This window comes from Platichthys flesus, chromosome 4 (genome assembly GCF_949316205.1).
Source record: "Platichthys flesus chromosome 4, fPlaFle2.1, whole genome shotgun sequence".
Classification (NCBI taxonomy): Eukaryota; Metazoa; Chordata; class Actinopteri; order Pleuronectiformes; family Pleuronectidae; genus Platichthys; species Platichthys flesus.
In genome coordinates, this window is record NC_084948.1 from 17,581,195 (window position 1) to 17,601,527 (window position 20,333).

The 20,333-nt window shown below is 41.8% G+C and overlaps 1 protein-coding gene across 1 annotated transcript in view; it reads left to right on the forward strand.

Moving 5' to 3' along the window:
• The first annotated feature begins 15,831 nt into the window (after positions 1-15,831).
• dock10 (dedicator of cytokinesis 10) overlaps positions 15,832-20,333 on the forward strand; it is a 59,508-nt gene continuing 55,006 nt past the window's right edge. Inside the window, exon 1 of the mRNA XM_062385920.1 lies at positions 15,832-16,047. Within this exon, the coding sequence (XP_062241904.1) occupies positions 15,940-16,047 (108 nt within the window). The 5' untranslated portion in view covers positions 15,832-15,939. The remainder of the gene's footprint in view (positions 16,048-20,333) is intronic.

Consider the following 20,333-nt stretch of genomic DNA (forward strand, 5'->3'; position numbering starts at 1 on the left):
CACTTTCTATCAACAGGAAACTCATTGTTTCTGAAACAAGGAGTTCTCTGTTTTTTTTATAGCTCTTTTACTCTTCTTCTCCCTCTTTTCATTCGTCCATCCGTCTGTCCTTGTTTTTTTTCTTTGCGGCCTTTGTGATTTTTTTGTCCGTCCGTCTGTCTCCAGCTCGGAGACATTCTCATTTGGACCGGTGCCGTGGATGCCCCAGTAGACTGACACGATAGTTCCTCATCGAAAACAATTTCAAGGACCTCTTCAAAGTGAATGAATCAATAGTGCTCACATGTGGGGGTAAAGCAGAGGTTACGCTGATATCGTTCAACTCCAGACACTCCCTTAGCCCCCAACATGCTACCCAGAGCCAGTGACCTCTTGTTTGGTTAATAGAATTCATTCTGGAAATAGAGAATATCACTTTCTCCAAATATAACCCCACTTTGACCTGAACCAAAAAAAATAAAAAAATATTTAAAAAACACAAAGCGCGGGGCGAACCTCAGGGCTAATACTCTCATGTCTAAACTTGGTTTATCCACAATCAAACAATGCAAATGTTTCTGATGTCTGAGATGTAGGTGCTGCCAGCGAGCATTGATCCACACTCCTCAGAGCTATTCTCAACCACACCAATTGTGAGCGCGGTTCTCTTTATACAGATTAATTTAACAACATATTGTATATTGCACTTTCCTCACTGTGGGCTTCATATTGTATTTATATAACACTATATACTTAATTATTCTAGGTACCGTATATCATATGATATTCTTAATGATGTTTTCTTTAATGTTATGATTATTGGACAGGTTTGTCTCACAAGACGAAACATATTCAACTGTATTTAAAAGAATAGATACAAGAATAATATCATCAAAAGCAATAAAAATGCAAACATCCAGAAATCCCTTGTCTGTCTTTCCTTCGATTTTGCAACCACTTATCTGATTGACTTTAAACCTAGTTGGTATATTTCTGGGGGACCAAGTATTTTGAATGAGCAATTCTCCAGACCCCAACACTGTCTCTCCCATTTATTTTAAACTGGACTTGCTGTGAGCTGCCACTGTGTCGCTCTCACAATCACATTATGAACAGGCACTGAACTGATGACTAATCTTCACATCTATTTACTCCAAAAAATGTATGTGGTGATAACCAGCCAATGGACTGTAAAGATTCTGGTGATCACGTGATTTCCCTTTGGTAACATAAAACTAAATAATGTAATGTCATATGCACCAACAACACCACGACGCTACAATGTACTAAATGGAAAACCTTCAAAAACTAGTTTTTAGCTTTTGACAGCTGGTTTTGAGATCAGGTCCTTGTCCACTTGACTGCTCATCTGACTGATTCTCCCTATACAGTGCTTCTCCCTTCCAGATTTTTTTGTTTTTTGCATATTTGGCACACTTAAATGATTCAGATCATCAAACAAATTCTAATATTAGATAAAGATAACCCAAGTAAATGAAAAATGCAGTTTTTAAATGATGATTTAATTTATTAAGGGAAAAACGCTATCTAAACCTACTTGGCCCTATGTGAAAAAGTAATTGCCCCCTAAACCTAATAACTGGTTGTGCCACCCTTGGCGGCAAAACAACTGCAATCAAACATTTGCGATAACTGGCAATGAGTCTTTCACATCACTGTGGAGGAATATTGGCCCACTCTTCTTTGCAGAATTGTTTTAATTCAGCCACATTAGATGGTTTTCGAGCATAAACGGCTTGTTTGAGGTCATGCCACAGCATCTCAATCGGATTTAAGTCCGGACTTTGATTAGGCCACTCCAAAACCTTCATTTTGCTTTTTTTGAACCATTCAGAGGTGGAGTGCGCTTGAGCTTGAGGTCACGAACTGATGGCAGGACATTCTCCTTCAGGATTTTCTGGTAGAGAGCAGAATTCATGGTTCCATCAATTATGGCAAGTCGTCCAAGTCCTGAAGCTGCAAACCAGCCCCAGACCATCACACTGCCACCACCATGTTTGACCGTTGGTATGATGTTGTTTTTCTGAAATGCTGTGTTAGTTTTACGCCAGATGTAACATGGCGCACATCTTCCAAAAGTTAATCTTTTGTTTCGTCAGTCCACAGAATATTTGCCCAAAAGTCTTGGGGATCATCAAGATGTTTTTTGGCAATAATGAGTCAAGCCTATGTTGTTCTTTTTGGTCAGCAGTGGCTTTCGTCTTGGAACTCTCCCATGGATGCCATTTTTGCCCAGTGTCTTTCTTATTGTTGAATCATGAACACTGACCTTAACTGAGGCAAGTGAGGCCTGCAGTTCCTTAGATGTTGTTCTGTGGTCTTTTATGACCTCCTGGATGAGTCGTCGATGTGCTCTTGGAGTTATTTTGGTAGGCCGGCCACTACTGGGAAGGTTCACCACTGTTCCAAGTCTTTTCCATATGTGGATAATGGCTCTCATCGTGGTTCGCTGAAGCCCCAAAGCCTCAGAGATGGCTTCGTAACCCTTTCCAGACTGATATATGTCAATTACTTTGTTTCTCAACTGTTTTGAAATTCTTTAGATCAAGGCAGAATGTGTTGCTTTTTGAGGTCTTTTAGCCTACTTCACTTTGTCAGACAGGTTCCATTAAAGGGATTTCATGATTTAACAGGTCTGGCAGCAATCAGGCTTGGATGTGGCTAATGTGGTTAATCACAGTTCATGATTTATCAAGGGGGGGCAACTTTTTCACATAGGGCCAGGTAGGTTTGGATAGCTTTTTTCCCTTAATAAATGAAACTTTCATAAAAAAATATGCCAAAAAATAAGAAACCAGGAAGGGGGCAAATACTTTTTCCCAGCACTGTATATCTTACCTTGTTGACTATTATCAGAGTTTCCTCTTATTTCTTCATGAGGATTCTCTATTATACCGGCCATTAAAAGTTTGTTTTACATATTTCTTTGTCTGAATCAAGGATCTGAGTACACATGATTCCATTGGACAGATTGTAAAGCTATCTGAGAAAAATTATCAATTCAATATTACTGATATTACTTTTTTCTATTCAAGCTAATTTATGTATTTCCATTGACTGTATTGCATAGCCTAACATTATAAAACTTTCCCTTTTCAAAGGCCTAAACCAAATTATCTATGGAATCAATGAGCGCCAACAGAAAATGTGCCCGTTCTCCTGTCAGATCACAAATTCCTTCAGATACTAACAACAAAGACTCATTTATATCAGTGACATTACTCTGTAGTGATCATTATTGTGCTATACATGTCACTACAAGAAAGAGGTTTGCTTGCACCGAAAGCTCGCCAGAGAGCCACCGCTTGGCACCGTCGGGCTTCTCTCGTTCTGCAGAGTGTATGTCCCGCACCTCGCTAACCTTTCTCGTACACACACCAGTGTTACGCACCACTTTTCTTTGATTCAGCCAAAAGCTGTACACATGCTGAGGTGCACTGCACCACTGGGTCACCAGCACAGGTGAAGGAGTCCAGGTGAGCTTGGCAGGAGAACGCAGGCGGCTGTCTGTAGGACGTGAGACTCAGATGGGCTCTGAAGCCTCGTCTTGGCAGCCCACTTCACACGGGAACACAATGTAACCCAGGTAAGCAATAATATACAGTACACAGCATTGGCCAGGCTCCATGATGCAGCCTATTTGATTGGCCGCAGTCCTTTTTTAAGTATACAGTGAAGACAGATGACTAATTGTTTAGTCAGAGTATTGGAGGCATTATCATGCAGGGTCAGACCCGAGCGTGAAGGCTGGAAATTCATTTCCTCATGACTTAATCAAAGTATATTACAGTTTGATTGTGTTGTTGCTGTAGTTTGAGCACACTATCAACTGCTGCCCTTTTAGTGAAGTGTGACATGATGGTGTTATGATGTCAACAGACTCAGGAGTTGCTAAAATACCAGATGATGAACAGGAAACTCCATCATATGTAGGTAAAGGTCACAGGTCAGATGGTGAGTGAATCATAGAACTGAACTTTCTTGAAGTGAGCAAAAACCTAAATATGTCTCTGTTCACCTGCAACTAGAATCTTCTAGATCCTCTCCCTCTCATTTACACACACACACGCACACACACACACACACACTCTCAGGTACTCAACAGGCCCAAGTTCCCCTGACATAGCCTCTCCAGTGACATTTCGTCAGAGCGTGAGCGTGGCATCCGAGCCATGTTGATGTGATTGGCTTTGTGCTTTGCTGTCGTAGTGACCAGGGGAAGATTGATCGTGGGGACATTGTGTGTGTGTGTGTGTGTGTGTGTGTGTGTTGGGGAGGGGGGGGGGTTTAGAGAGGGGACAGGCTAGAAAGGTCAGGCTCTGAGGTGAAGCCTCTGATATTGACTCTACAGAGGTTCGCCATGATGAGACTCGAAAACCCTGTGATCCCCGCAGCTCCACGGTGCAGTCACACACACACACAATCACGCGCGCACACACACACACACACAAACACACATACTGAGAATACAATCATAGTGCTGCTCTGTGGATTACTTTGAAATGATTACTGAAATATCATCAGGGCCAGGAATAAACAGCTGATTGATTTCCTCTTGTGTATATTCAGTTACGACAATTCAAACTGCTCGGGGCATATCACACTTTAACTCACACTAAACACTGAAGACACTTCTGTCGCCATTCTGAAACCTAGCTGATGTTTGCCCTACTGTCCTGTGCACGTTGACACCGTCTCATATCGCTGTGATATTTCTTTCATGCCAGCAAAATATCAGATTTAAAACTCTCTAACCTGGTGTCTTCACCCAAAAAACCTTCAAAAAGCAGAGTCCAGCCGAAGAAGAAGTGAGATATTTAAAAAAAGTCAAAAAATTGTGATCAACAAAACAGAAGAAGTAAGCACACAAAGCTAGTTATGTTGGAGCTAATTTCACCTGTATTATAATGGCCAGCGCAGTATTTAAAACAAACAGTTACTTTCAAACTATTAAATTAAGACTGTTCATCCAAAGACAACGTTTTATCAAAACTGAATGGATTCCTTCCCCGTACTGCATCGCTCCAGCGAGTGTCCTGGTGATCCGTCTGGTTGTGTTAATTAATACAGTTCATCACAAAACACTTGTTTGTGCCACTGACTCCTGCCTGTGCTTCTGGGAGACACTTTATATACTCCAGAGGATCAAATTAAATAAATAAAGTAGGTGGTGCGACCGAGCTCACTGCCTTTTAAATACTTGACTTCCTCAAAATGTGTGAGCAAATCCGTGAGCACTACCTTAAATACTTCAAGCAACTCCTCTGAAATCAATGAACTGATTCTGTTGTGAAATGTTACAGTGTTAAATGTGGGTGTGGTTTTTAATCTGTCAAATAACAAGTTCCAGAATCCTTCTGAAAAACATAACGGAGTACAAATATGAAGCAAGGTTAGTACAAGTACCTCAAAGTGATTCTCACGTGCAGTACTAGAGCAAACGTACGTACCACTACTTTCTCCACCTTCTCCTCTACATTCTTTCCTTTTTAACTCTTGACTTTCTTTTGTCTCAGTTTGCCGTTCCTTTCCTTTCCGTACTGCTCGTCTTCCCCCCCTCCCCTCCTCTTCCCTCCCCTCCTTCTTTCCAGCCGTCTGTCACCACTGGCTCGGTGTGTTTTCTCCAGGACGTTTCCTCTCATTGTTCCTCGGTCCGCAGCACCGTGCCTCTCTGTTTCCTGCCCCGTCTCAGTCTGTGCCCGCACCCATTCGTCTTGCGGCCACCTGGCAGCGCGGGGCCGCCTCTCAGCGTTTCCTCGTCTGACGCGGCTCCCCGGGCCTGGGCCCTCTCGCTCCCTCTCTCTCTCTCAGCCCCGTGCCCGGGGAACCTGCCCGGCTAATTAAAGGAAAACAAACTGTGCGCTTTCCAGCCGCTCTGTGTGCAAAACACTGCTTATTGAGGAGTAAAAGTCAAACTTCATGATTCATTAAGGAGAGGAAGTCTGAGCAGACTGGACAGATCAGTGAGGCCGGAGAGCAGTGGAGAGATGGAGCAGGGGAGGAAATGGAGGAGGGTGGATGTGTCTCTGAGTGTGTGGGTGTGTGTGTGTGTGTGTGTGTCATACATTATTAAAGTATGTGAGGTGGCAGAACCCACATTCACTCAGAGACTAGGATTTGCCAGATGTGCTTTTGTTAATAGATCCTTATACTTATGTGTTCTTTATTTGTTTTAGTGTATATATTAATAGTTTCTTACTTTGTGTTGGCAGACATTCCTGTATCTTCACTAACCTTTCTCAGGTCTGTTGTAACTTATGTCCTCTTGGTCCCAATGTGAGTCTTGTAATTTCCTCTAGAAAACGTGTTGAATGAAATATTGAAGTTGGTGCTGAGAAGCTGTCCACACCTGCTTTGCTTTAACAGTACGTAACATATACAGTGTGGCCAAGTCAGCGGAGCACAAGATATTATTGTAGCAGATCAGACTTTTTTGCGTTCAAAGTTAAGGTCCAATAGTATTTCTTTATATAATCTCTATTTATTTATATATATATATACTCACATACATTTAGCACAGTATCTGATGAGTTTTTGAGTACAGAGAAGAACACAGCTTTGAATAATTAACTCTAAATGGGTAAAATATTAACAATTCGCCACTTTGTTGGAGGATTTTACATCCAACTTAGACACACAATTGAAAAGGTGTTACCGAGGCATCTCCAACTGGAAAGAGATTTACTCAAACTACTCTAAGACTCTTACAGCAAAACAAACTAAAGGACAGAGAAGAAAAATCTGCAGAAGTCGTTATGTTATTATTACCAATCCAGCTACATTTAGCCAAACACGTGAAGGAACATGTTCACTACAGTTTAAGGGGGAATGCATATTGTAGATGTTGAATGCACTAATTGTAAGTTGCTTTAGAGAAAAGTGTAATTGGTTAGTTCAAATCACAATATCAAATTAAATTCAGAAAATTCCAATTTACTTGCCTGAAAAAAATTTATAAAATAAGAACCAGGTTTGCTCAACCCTTGGAATTACCAACTATAGGACAATGCACAGTGGAGTTATGAATATGTACATTTTCACCACTTTAAAATTTTCTGCAAATTTGGTACGAATTTGAGCATGTTAAAGCCCTCAAAAAGCCAATTTACTTGCCTGAAAAAAAATACAAATAATAATCCTTACAATTTCAATAGCGCCTAACTGGCAGTCAGCGCCTGTCAGTGCTCGGGCCCTAATAAATAGAATAAATAAAAAGATTTAATAGGGACCACTGACACAGGACACATGTATTTTTGTGTGTTTGTATAAAGTCTCCTTGAAAAGTGGTGAAGCATCTCTCTGACGTCTCTATATGAGGTTTCTGGAGATAGATGCAGGACAGTGATTACAGAAGTAGTTTGTGTATAAATGTATGAATCTGAGTTAATGTATCCCTCTGTTATAGACGCCATCACAGGCTGAGAGCTGGGATCACTAACATGGCTTTGAGCTGAGGTTATCGTATTGTTTATCTTCATATACTGATTGTAGTACATGTTCACATGTAGTGCTTGTATCTGTGTGTATATATGCACTTGCATGCATGTTTAGATGTGTCATCAACATTTTGGAATAAGTTATGTAGACGTGTCAGCTAGTATGAGTCGTTCACTGTATACTGTATGTAATGTGCGTGTGTGGGTGTGTGTTTGTGTGAGCGCTCCCCCATTCCTTCTTTCTCTCCTCCCCTTCAACTTTCCTCAGTGTGATGTTTTCCTTTGGCTCTAATGAGTTCTAAGTGGCCAATACTTTCTTCTGCAGGAAACTCGTGTCAAACTAATTAACTTTTAATGAGAGGAAACCCACTGATTAGAGTGTTTTTCTTGGCAAACGAGCCTATTAATTCTGTTGGTTTGAGCAGCAGGGCCGAGGAGTTGGGTGAGGAGAGGGCCTCTCTCCGGCAGTCAGCACTACTCCTCCTCCTCTCTCTCTCTCTCTCTCTCCTCCACACGCACACGCACACACAGTCTGTGGTTCATCCCTGATCATTGCCGCCCAATACTGCCCTCTAGTGGCTGCTAAACAAAATTGAATCTGTCTATTCTATTTTTATTGTATATCTTTGGAAAATTGTCTAAAGAAACAATACATTTCACGGATGTTTGTAAAATACATTTGATATTAAGTAATCAAACAAGAAAACCCACTTCAGTTGCTCTCCTTTCACATTTATTGTGATATATGTGTATAGGGGTGGAACTCAGTGAGTTCATCAATTAATAGTTTGACAGATGATGTTAAATCATTTCAATAATGTTGAACAAAAATGTAATTAATGTAATGTGACAATGTTCTTCTTTTATTTATTCTTTTTAAATACCATTGGGTCGATGATCAGATTAAACAGGGGATTTTAAAGTTACAAATCCTTATTTATGGGAACTTCATTTATAGATTGTGTTTCTCATTACTGATGCATGCAAACATAATCAAACATGGAGGAGAGTGAATGTGACACGGAACGGGGTCCTTCCCGACTGGAGAAGACCTCCAATAAGCCAAGAGCAGCAACAATCTGAAAGCAAACCTCTGCATGGATCTGGTTTGTTAAGAAAAGACTGACGGAGCAGAAAGCTGTACTTCTGCAGGCTGGTTCTCACAACAGTCTCCACCGACCCAAACCTCTCTCACCACCTACACAAGAAACATGTCAAACATTATGGAAAGAATCTACGTATGAGAGGAGCCACGACACACAATACGGCGAAGAACCATGAAGGAGGCAACAGCTGTTGTGGCTACACGGTCCACAACACCTGTATGAATTTCATGTAAAGTACATAATTTGTCATCTTTAAGTGCATCTCATAAATGGATGTCTATGGAAAAGCATTGGAACTGTTGTAATGAGTTAAAGACGCAATACACTGATGTTGTATCAAGGAGAAAATAACTTTTTTTGACAGATATGAGGCTGAAAATGAGCATTTCATTAATAATCTGTGTAATGTTACAGTGTCTAACACGAGGGCCAAACATTAGGGGGCAATATTTCATGAGACAGGCACATTCTTATGGTGGTTGCAGCCATTCTCGAGCATGTCTGCCTGTGTGTGCTTCACCGTGTTCTGACTTGTACTTTCATATCAGAGTGCATTTAACTGTCAATAGACCCCATTAGAAAGTACTAACCGCTTATTACGGCGCAGTTTAAATCCAGTGGGAGCGGAGCACCACTCTCTGCCATTCCCTGAAGTCCCGAGTGGGAGCGTTTGATGTGTCGATCGGAGCGGGCCTCTCAGAACCTGCAAAATGTGTCTGTTTCATCTCTCAATTACTGTCAGGGTTTGAAGTGCTGGTGCTTTACCTTTATCTGTCACAATATGGCTCAAGTTTGTTGAAGTATCTGGAGAAAAAAAAGGAGGCACAGCCAGCGAGTCCAAAAGAGAAAGAAAGAGAAACAAGCAGGCCCGGCAGCTGGTGCTGTTTCAAAGCCTGCCCGAGCCCTTAAAGATTAAATCCATTTTGTTTCAAGCTCGGCACCCAGCCCGCCTGATGAGGGCCTAGGGGGTGAGGAGGGAGAGAGAGTCGGAGAGAACGAGAGGGAGCAATAGAGAGAGAAATCTGTTTGATTTGTCAGAACTTCTTTAATTTAATCTACAGCTGTCAGGATGCTGAGGATCCAGACCTCATCACTGGCTTTTATCTGCCTGATTTCACCCCAGGCACCAGACACTCTGCTCACACACACACACACACACACACACACACACACACACACACACAGAGCGAGAGAATGAGAAAGGGATGAGAGAGGATGATAAAACTATTCATTTATTAAAGAACACAAAGAAAAACTAGAAAGTGCAAGCACGAAACAGAAAGAGAGGGCCACGTCGTCTCGTATGTGAGAGTTTATGTTCAACTCAGAGTGACACTGCACTGACCTGCTTGACTTTGAAAAGCTCCAAACAGCAGAAAGAAACAGAAGAAACAACCAGCATGGTGCTCTGTAGAGGGCAAATCCCCCCCCCCCCCCCCCCCCATCTAGACCCATGCATGACTCTCTGAGAAATTGGCCTACTGATCCAGGTCCGTGAGATCTTCCCTGACCCATACGGCATCTTCTTACCAAGTTTCGTGGTAATCTGAGGAGTCGTTTTAGCGTAACCATGCTTACAATGGAACAAACAAACCGCGCGGCATCAAGGTCGTGCTGAGTCATGCGCTCGACCGATTGTGAGTCAGTCTCAGCTGTCTTTTCACTAGTATTTACAGCATCAACAAAGTAACTGAGACCAAACACCAAACGCAGAAAAATAAATTAAAAGGGACACCCGTGAGATAAGAACTACCTAAATGACAGATACCATCTTTGAGAAAAATTTGACCTTCACACTGAATTTATGATTTGGCCCATGTCCCATGAGCTAACACGGAGGAGGCGGAATTTATGACCTATACAGCAGCCAGACATCAGGGGGCAGAGCAGACATGTTGTCCATCTTTATATACAACAGCATAGGAACCCTAGTTCGACATTATATTTTGGCAATTAAGTAAATTTCATCAAAGAATATCCAGGCTTTGTCTCTCAAAAGTATACGACTACAGCCTTCGTCCTCTGGTCTTTACCTTTGGAGCGGGGTTGTTCAGGTTCATGTCTGTTGATTTAACTGCCTGACATGTTCAGCTTCACTGTGGGTTACGTTCACTTGTCCTCAACACTTGGACCCTCATATGTTTAAACTGCCCTACTTTAACTTTAATATCACTGATTTTCTCCCTCCATCTCTCTCTGTGGTTGTATATCCTCCATCAGCTCGTCCTCTCCTGGCAAACGCTCCCCTTTCCCGAACCCTCTCAATCTTACACAAGTCCAGTCGCTTTACTCTTAATACACACACACACACACACTAACACACATTCACAAGCATCAGACACCTACACACAACATTCATCTTTTTCTCCTTGAGTCCGGAGGCTTATTGCAGATGTTTGTCCACTCCCGTAGTGTGAGCTCGTGACAGAGGAAATTAGAATTAGACACAGGCCTGCAGAAATATGATCCTCTTTCTCTGCCCCCCTCTGAAGTTTTTGATTTTTCCCCGCTTTTTTCTCTCCTCTGTCCTCAAGATAAGTGTTGAATAGAGGAATCTGTGGACAGAGGGCTATCTTGTTATTGAATCTGAGGACTTGACAAGAAAAATAGGCTGCCTAGAGCCGCCCTGTGTCCAACCCCTTCCTGAAGAACCCTCTTCGCTCTCTCTTTTCTTCCTGTCCTGCTCCGCTTTTCTCTTTTCCATACCTCGCATTTCACTTTCACCTCTGCGTTAACCTTTACTGTCAGCCATACCGAGCTGGGATTAGCATGGAGCTCACAGTGCATTCATAACTGCCTGGTGAACACATTATGGGATTAATTTATCATTTATGAACACACCAGCCATTCTTTTCTTGGCTCCTTCACTTGTCTTCATCAGTTCGGTTTCTTTTGCCTCTAGTCTCTGTTTTTTATCTCCACCCCTCCACATCTGGCTGCCTCTGTCAACAGCACGGAGGTGAGTCTAGACGTCTGTCAGGCCGCACAAGATTTTGTCACGTGTCCAAACTGTATATCTTTTTTTCTGTGGCCACTTTATTTGTTGACTGATTTTATCCTCAGCATCCATGTTGGGCCAGTTCCTTGGAAAATCCATCACCCATTATATTTTACTAATATCTAAAAAGTTATTTTTTTATTTATAAAAAAGTACAATCGGACCATAAGTGGGGCAATTGACGCGGAATGACCCTAAGGTGAGTGCAGGGTTTCATGAATGAATGTCCAACTGTAATTCCCCAACGCGCGCCTCTGTCATCTCTTAAAATACAACTACAGCCTTTTATTGAAAATATTCCAGAGTGATGTTCAATGCCCAACTCCACAATGGAATCTATTCTTCGGGGCAACGATTCAACACAATCTCCCTGGAACGTGGTTCATGAGTTTAAGAGCATGTACAGTTAATCTGTCAATGGATCAATTCATTCAGACTGTAAACTTATAAATACAGATTTTATACAGTTATATATTTAGAAGCTTTTTACCTAACAGATGATGTTCAAAATGAATACAACAGACTGGTTTTTGCACTGCTTAGTTAGTCAACATGAACATTGGTGCAGAGATACTTCTGGTCGTCTAAACCACAGAAATACAATAATTTCACAGATAGGAACTAAATGAAAATGTGGCCAAACCAGGCTGACTCAGATCACAACCCACTAGGAGGGAGTGTGACGTTATTCTCTGCTCAGGATGCCATTACTCCATTACAGAGAAATTATTTGTATTTAAAATCTCACATGTTTAACCTTTACATTTGTTTAACTTTTGTCAAAAAGTATGGGAACCTCGACAAACTTATCTGAGCACTTAAACTGCTACATTACATCTACTGAGCTCAGATTATAAAAGCAGAAATACACCTAAAATGACCATTCAAATGTACATCAATACAGAATATGTTTCATAGATATATATATTCCATATGACAAGAGAAAGTTGTTTAAGTCTTCATCATGGGGAACTTGCTGGTATATTTAATAGTTATTTTTACTTATGTTATACCTCACATGATACCATAGGTCAGAATTACCATAAACAAGCTGATCTAAGTCGATACCTGATGTGTTACTGCCACCCAGAGCTCAAAGCTGGAATATTATATTAATCTTGTAGTGACTCAGGCCATTAAATGCATGATTATCTACTAAAAACCATTAAGTATCGTATATAAGTATGATCTGTGTGAAGAGCCTGTACTGTCACATGGGGATGTAAAGCAACACAAACCTATAATAGATCAAATTCAACTCGTAGATAAAGTGACCTTGGGACAACAGATCCAGCTATATTAGAAAGACAATGCCCATATAAAATATGCATGTCTTCACTATTTATCTTCTTGTCACACAAAAAAAAGATTGAAAACTTAGAGTGCACCCCACAAACATTCAAATGTCTAAACACATCAATGCATGTCGCAAAAAACTTGTTAAACACAACCTCTAAAGTGAACAGTATACCAGTTAAATACATAAAACAAACAATAGGCCCGTTTGGAAAATGTTTCACTGTTTCTAAAGTATTTTCTGCTCATAAAGAAGAGTTTAAAACCACAACCTTCATTCAGGAGCAATAATAGTCTTTAAACATAATTTGAAAAAAAGAAAAATAACTAAAATGAAATAATATTGTGACATTTATTGGGATAATTATCAGCAGCACAGTCCGGCATAAAGCAAAGAATGAGGAGACATTCACATCTGAATCAAGTTCCAAAGCCCAGACATCCATGCTCTTCACACACAGACCGCCTCCATAACACAACAGCTCCAGGTCAACACAATGTCCTATAACCAGCAAGGAGCCCTAACACAGACCACAGCAAAGTGTCCCACAGGAAACAGCAGAGAGCAATGACAAGACAGATACATGTGTATATCACTCATCTTCTCTGAGGTTGTGTCTGCTTCCACACCTGAATAAATGTTCTTTATATATCCAGCGTCACTTGTTTCTGTGATGCTCATTGGCCTGTTGTTTGGTTTAAATTAGACCAGGACATGTCCCCTCAGTGAATTCAGGGGTTATCACCATCAGATTTGTCCACTCGGTTTCATGATTTCAAATGATTTAAGACCTCTTTCATCCATACGACTCATGTGGTCTGACGGTCATACAACTATAAACTCAGACCACTGAGCATAGCCTACAATGTGGGCCACAGGGGGCGCTGTTTAACTCATCTAATCTATCTAATCTAAAAAAATAAGGTGGGGGGGACACGTCCATGACAGCAAATGTTTAATAATAATTCCTGTGTTGGAATGCCCTAAAGTATATCACTCTCTTTGTACTGTCTCCTTATTTATTCTGGATGCACTTTGCTAAAAATGTGCTATTGTTGCTGTTGTTGATCTTATTTAACTTAAATACATTTTTCCTATTTCTCTTCTCATCTGGTTTTGGTTTATTTCTGTCTTTTCAAAACTTAAATTGTACTTAATGTTTTAATTTAACTCATCCAGCTAGTGCTCATACACTCTGTTGTGTTATATAATGAAAACCCACTAATATAAGTGCATCTCATAAATGGATGTAGATCAGGGGGGAAATCAAACGTCATATGTCAGTTCTATATCGGATAATTTCGTTTACCTTCTTTTTGACAGAAATCTATTTAGTGTACAAGGGCCAGATCATCATCTCATATATATTCCACCTGCAGCAATTCTGTGTTATCAAAATAAGAAATTCTGGCCCAGACTTCAATTATAGTGGTTCCAATTCATAATTCTAGCAATCTTTTTCCTCTTTATGAGAATCCTAATGACAATTTGTCTCTGCTGATGATACTGAGGACCATCAGTCATTGTGTGATCTACTGTTTCCTGTTACAGTAACTACACATACAAGTGTCAAATTTAGTACTTTTGTTTTGTAATACTTCCTCTTCCCACTAGAGGGGAGCAACACACTGATGTATTGAACGGAGATGGTTTGATAAACTCAAGATGAAGAGAGCCTATTGTTTGGTCAGAGCATTCTTCATGGTAATTTAAAACAAACGATTGAGATCAGACAATCACTAGGTGTTTGGAGGATTAACGCTTCTTTATTTGATCACTAAATATTTATTTATCCTTAGTTTATTTTCTTCTATTTTTTCTATAAATAACAAAGCAAATTTGTTTATACTTGATTTGGGGTATGTAGGTGTATGAGTTTGTAAATATGTATAGATATATTCTCCCTCTTTTTGAATATGTAGATTAAATCATGACGTGTTTCATAGTTTTTTTCCTCATCACTGTTTGTAAATAATAGTTTTTTCTGTTTATTTCTCATGTTCAAAATAATAAAAGTGAATGAACTATCTTATCTGAAAGATGAACGCTTACCTCTTTCAAAGTTAAAGGATCAGTGTGTAGAATTTAGTGACATGTAGTGGTAAATTTGCATGTTGCAGCTGAATACCTCTCACCTCACCCTCCCTTTCCAAACATGACAGAGAACCTGTGGTAGCCTTCAGTCGTCATAAAAACTCAAAAGCTGTTTAGTTTGTCCAGTCTAGGCTACAGTAAAAAACACGGTGTACGCCGTAAAGAGGACTCGCTACTGATGTAAATATAAAGTATTTAAATAAAAAAGGCTCATTCTAGGGTAAAGAAAACTACAATTTGTACAATTTAGATGATTATATATTCACTTTCTGCCAATAATACACCTACATCACCGGGCCATTAACAGTGGTTATGAGAATTGCTCCGTTTTACAAACCACCAGGTGTCGCTGCTGGCCTGATTCTCTCTCTGTAGTAACCTCTACTGTAAATGCTGCTCCATCCTCCACTGGTCGTGACTGGACTGCAGATGAGTTGACATTTCAGAGCTCCCCTTGAGATGAATGATTACAGTACACACTGGAATATGGTCAAGGAGCGGTTGTTAGACTGGATATTGAAAATCCACATACATTCTTATTTTTTATTTCTTTTGAACCACATTTTAAAATGCCCACTTTAGGCTCCATCATTCATTTGCGAGCACTAAATCATTTTTTTTTATCTTTAGCATAATCAAGTTGACAGATGATGGATGCTCCTCACTGGAAATTGGTGCTTTGGCCCTTCAAAATACACGCACCACCTTTTTCCACACCATTAATGTCAGGGTTGCAGATCACGCAGGATGTTTTATTATGAAGATGACAAACGGAAGTACTTGCTTTATTCAGTCTCACTTGACGCATATCGGCGCACAGGCATCCTCTCTGCACTGTGGTGTGTGTGAAGTGTGTGTGCGTGTGTGAGAGTGTGTGTGAGTGTAAACACAGCCCGGTCGGCTCATGTTAGGAGGAGTGAGCAGCAGCAGCAGCAGCAGCAGCGGACCCCCCGCCCCCCACACACACACACACATCCCGGCTGCTGAACCAGGCGCTCGGATGCGGAGATGGCAGCCGAGTCCACCCGGAGATTCACCAAGAACCTGCTGAAGCCGGGGAGCGCGGCCGAGATCCGGCAGACGGCGAGCAACGCGGTCCGGCACTCCGCAGTGACGGTGAGTGAGACCCGTGGAGAGAGAGAGAGAGAGAGAGAGAGAGAGAGAGAGAAACCAACATGGTGGTGGAAGGCGCATCCCCACCTGTGGGCCCCTGCGACGAGCACCACACGTGAACTTCTTATTATTTGTGCTCGCGTGCACCGGGCTGCTGCACATCTGCACGACTGACATTGACATTCAAGCCGCATCTGTCCGCGCAGCGCTTGGTGCAGCGGCGGCAGCAGCAGCCTCGTATATCGATCCTGCAGAGGAGGAGAGGGAGAGAGGGACAATTCACTACGTCCAAAAGAGGATGAGACGCAGTGGTCGCCACATTTCTCTCCACTCCTCCGTCGTAAAAGAAGCTGCTTATTGGCTGGTAATGTGGCTAGTAAGAGGTAGAGCCTATCATATCCCCCCCCCTCTGTGGGTTGTAGTGTATTCCAGGGTGAATGAAATGCAGCGGTTGTAGTAGGATGCGGTGTGATGCCCAGTTGTGTGTGGGGGTGAGATAGATGGATGGATGGATGGATAGAGGAAGGTGCAGAGGAGGAAAAGAAAAGGGGGAGAAAGGAGAGAGGTTAATCCGACAACTGGGTTTGATTTAAGGCCAATTACACGATCAGGCTTTGTGGATATGGTGGGATGTGAGGGAGACGCTTCGGTGGGTGTGTCACGCCCACCGAAGAGGCTGCGTTTGACACATGCATGAGGGGAGAGCCAGGAGAATGAAAGAAAAACAGCCCCATACACACACACACACACACACACATACACACACGTGCACAAATAAACACACACACACTGGAGAGAGAGATTTGTCGTTTCATGATGTAATTTTGAGGACAAATCCTCCACCTCACGATCTGTGCACGAGTGTGAGTGTGTGTCTGTGTGTGTTTGTCCATACTATGGAGGTCAGCACAGGGAAAGGTCACTCCACTCCAATATCTCCATCCTCTGCACTGACTGGTGTTAGTGTGTCAGTGGGACACATTGGCAGAGCAGAGCGAAGCGGGGATTGATTGAAAAAAAGAGGGGAAATCTAATAATAGGAGACAGGATTAAAACTGGAAAAGAAGTGAAGAGGCAATTTTAAACCTCATCTACATTTTCTATGAGCAGACAGATGTTTACAGAATACTACTAATAAAATCAGCCTTAAAAGGAAAACCAGGTTTGCTGTCTGTTTGCATCACTCATGTTCACAAATGTTGAAAGAGAGTATCGTTCATTATGGATTTGTTTTATTGGATCCATACTTTGACTGGTGAGTCACCTTGTGGCAGTATTATAGATTAACCGGTACCATCTGTCCTTCTGCAGAAACCGATTCCCATACATGGACTTTGTGTATCGGCCGATACTGATCTGATACCATTTAATGAAATTACATATCACATATAATGTGTGCTGTATGCTACTAACCCTGTAGGGAGTTGTGGTGTGCTATCGTTGGTGTGTGGCCTGGCTCAGGTTAAACCCTTTGATAAACAAAAGTAAACAAAGGATGAATGGTGCTTTTATTTTCTAGTTTGACAGTCATAGCTGAAAATAACACAAATAAATAAATCTAGGAATGCACAACAATCACTTTCTTTACTTAATTGGAAACTGAAGTCTTGCATATGGTTATTTTTCTTGTGGGATTTATCAGCATGAAGTATTTCCAAATTGCTGACCTGTTAGCTAGCTCTCTGGCTATCGCTGGACAGTCCTTGTTCGTGGCAGTTCAGCACAACTGTGTTGGAGGAGCAAAGAAGAGGTGATTTCTGGGAAATAAAATTGTACATATACTTTAAAGACGTGGTATGGGATCGGTTCATAGTTCACTGCCCGACCCGGCATTTCCAGCAGTATCAGTGGAATTTCCAAGCATTTCCAAGACTGTTCTAGTCGGTATCATGCTGGACACTTAGACAAAGTGTGGCACAGGAGGAACAAAACACTGCAGAGCTTCAGTGCCTTGCCCTAAAGCACTTCAGCTGAAGTCCCACATTGAACGTGTGGTTTTCAAGTAAAAATAACAGACGAACTAGAATCTACTGGCTTTCAGTAGAGCACATACCTCCGCTAAGGCCCAACCCTCCACACAATTGTCTAGGTCTTATAGTAGAAATATAATAGGAAAGAGAAAAGATCCTGGAGCCTCGTAAACCCTGGTGTAAACACACAGTGAGCTCCTTGGTGGAGGTAACAGAGTTAAGTTACAGAAAGTTTCAGAAAGAACGGCGGAGATCTTCAAGAGATACACCAAGAGAGATCCGCTTTTCATCAGCACTTTTTCTCTTTATCATCCTCCAGTGCAACAAACTGCCTGGTTGCTCCATTTTTTTCTAATATCTTGAAAAAGTAATGAGGAAAAAAACTATGAATAATTACCTGTAGTCATTTTTACAGAAATATGATGCAGGAATATGGAGAAGAGAGGTTCTGTGTGTTAATGGGCTGGTTTAATGTGTGTGTTTGTGTATGTGTGTGTGTGTGGACAGGCTTAGGTTAAGTGGGTGTGTAAATGTCCATAGGCGTTGGATGTTTTTTTTGTGTGAGTGTGTTAATGCACGTCCCTTTTGTTGGTGAAAGAAACCAGGTCAGCAGAATCGGGCCCTATGGCACAACATCCACTGAAGCGAGAGCCTCTCTTCTCTCTCGCTGACCCCCTCTCCATTTTCATTCTTACTACCCCCCCCCCCCCTCGTGACTCCATGGTTTCCCCACTCTCCTCTATATCCGAGTCACTTCTGACACTTGTCTCTCACTGTTCCGCCACTCTGCATGGGACCCGAGTCGGACGAAAGTGTCTGTGTGAGTGTGTGTGTATCCATGAGCGTGTGCAGCCTCCATGATACCTGGGAAATCCCCCTGGTGCACGCTGCATTTTTCCGGTGATGAGCAGCTCTGTGAAAGTAATCACCGCGTCTCTGCTTCTCATAGCGGTGAGCCCACCTATCCTCAAATATGCTGGGAGCACGGACGGGTGAGCGTTACAAGACTGAAGGATGTAATGGTGGTTGAACTTTGGTTTCTATAAAGACATGTTGTGTTTCTGTGACCATTGGATGTTTTCCATTACATCTTGTCTGTCTCTGAGCTGCTGTATACCACATAACTGTGAAAGATGATAGAACTAGAATTTCCACACTGTGGTTGTATGACTCCAGTGCAACCAGTGCTGTTTCAGTGTTTTTTTTCAAGATTGAGATGAAGTCACCGTGACCTTTGACCTTTAATCACCCAAATCGAATCAGTTCATCTGTGAGTCTTAAGTGAACATTTGTGCCGAATTTGCCAGGGTTTCCTGGAAGTGTTTTTCACAAGGGAAACATAGGTTTGGTGAGGTCACAGTGACCTTGATCTTTGACCTCCAAGCTTTAATCAGGTTATCCTTGTGTTGAGTGAATGTTTTTGCCAGATGTAATGAAATTCCCTTGGTGGTAGGGTGTGTACGATATATCTTGTTCACAAGAACATGAGGTCACGTGTGACCTTGACCTTCAACCACCAAAGCAAAATCACTGCATCCGTGAGTTCAAGTGAATGTTTTTACCAAGTGTGACGAGATTTTCTCAAGAGATTCTTGAGATACCTCGTTCACATGGCAAACATGTGCTTTGTGAACCTCTGACCGTGATATCCGTTTGTCCGTGAGTCCAAATGAACATTTGTACCAAATTCCTTCACGGCATTCCTGAGCTAACATGCTCACAAGGCAAACATTTGTTTTGTGAGGTCACAATGACCTTGACCTTTGACCTTAGACCACCAAGATGTGTTCAGGTCATCTCTTAGTCCAATGAATGTTTGTACCAAATTTAAAATTCCCTTGAGACGATCTTGAGATGTGTTCACAATATTGGGATCGAGGAACAATTTGAACACCATAATGCCGTAAAGAGCCATAAAAATCAAATAGAAATAATATTATCCACTGTATTTTCAACCTATTTCTGATTGTTGGCACCAGATAGACTGTTTTTATTTTTGCATCGCTACAAAAGTGAGCAGCCGAACAGTGAGGACACAAGTGTCATTGTTGTTGTGACTCCGGCTCCCTGCTGGGATGAACCACATGTCATACCATGCCTGGAGGACGCCAGCCACATTAACCACACAGCCAGGGATTGGGCAGAACGTGCCCGCCCTGGCATCCCACTGTAACTGAGTCTATTTGCCCACTAGCAAAGGGTTGCTTGTATGCAGTCAACAGCCGTCGTTGCTTTGGGCCATATGCATGCTCATTCCTTTTCCAAATGGCTTCCAGTTTTTGGTGTTATATCCCCGTGGTCCTGTCTTTTCTTTGGCAG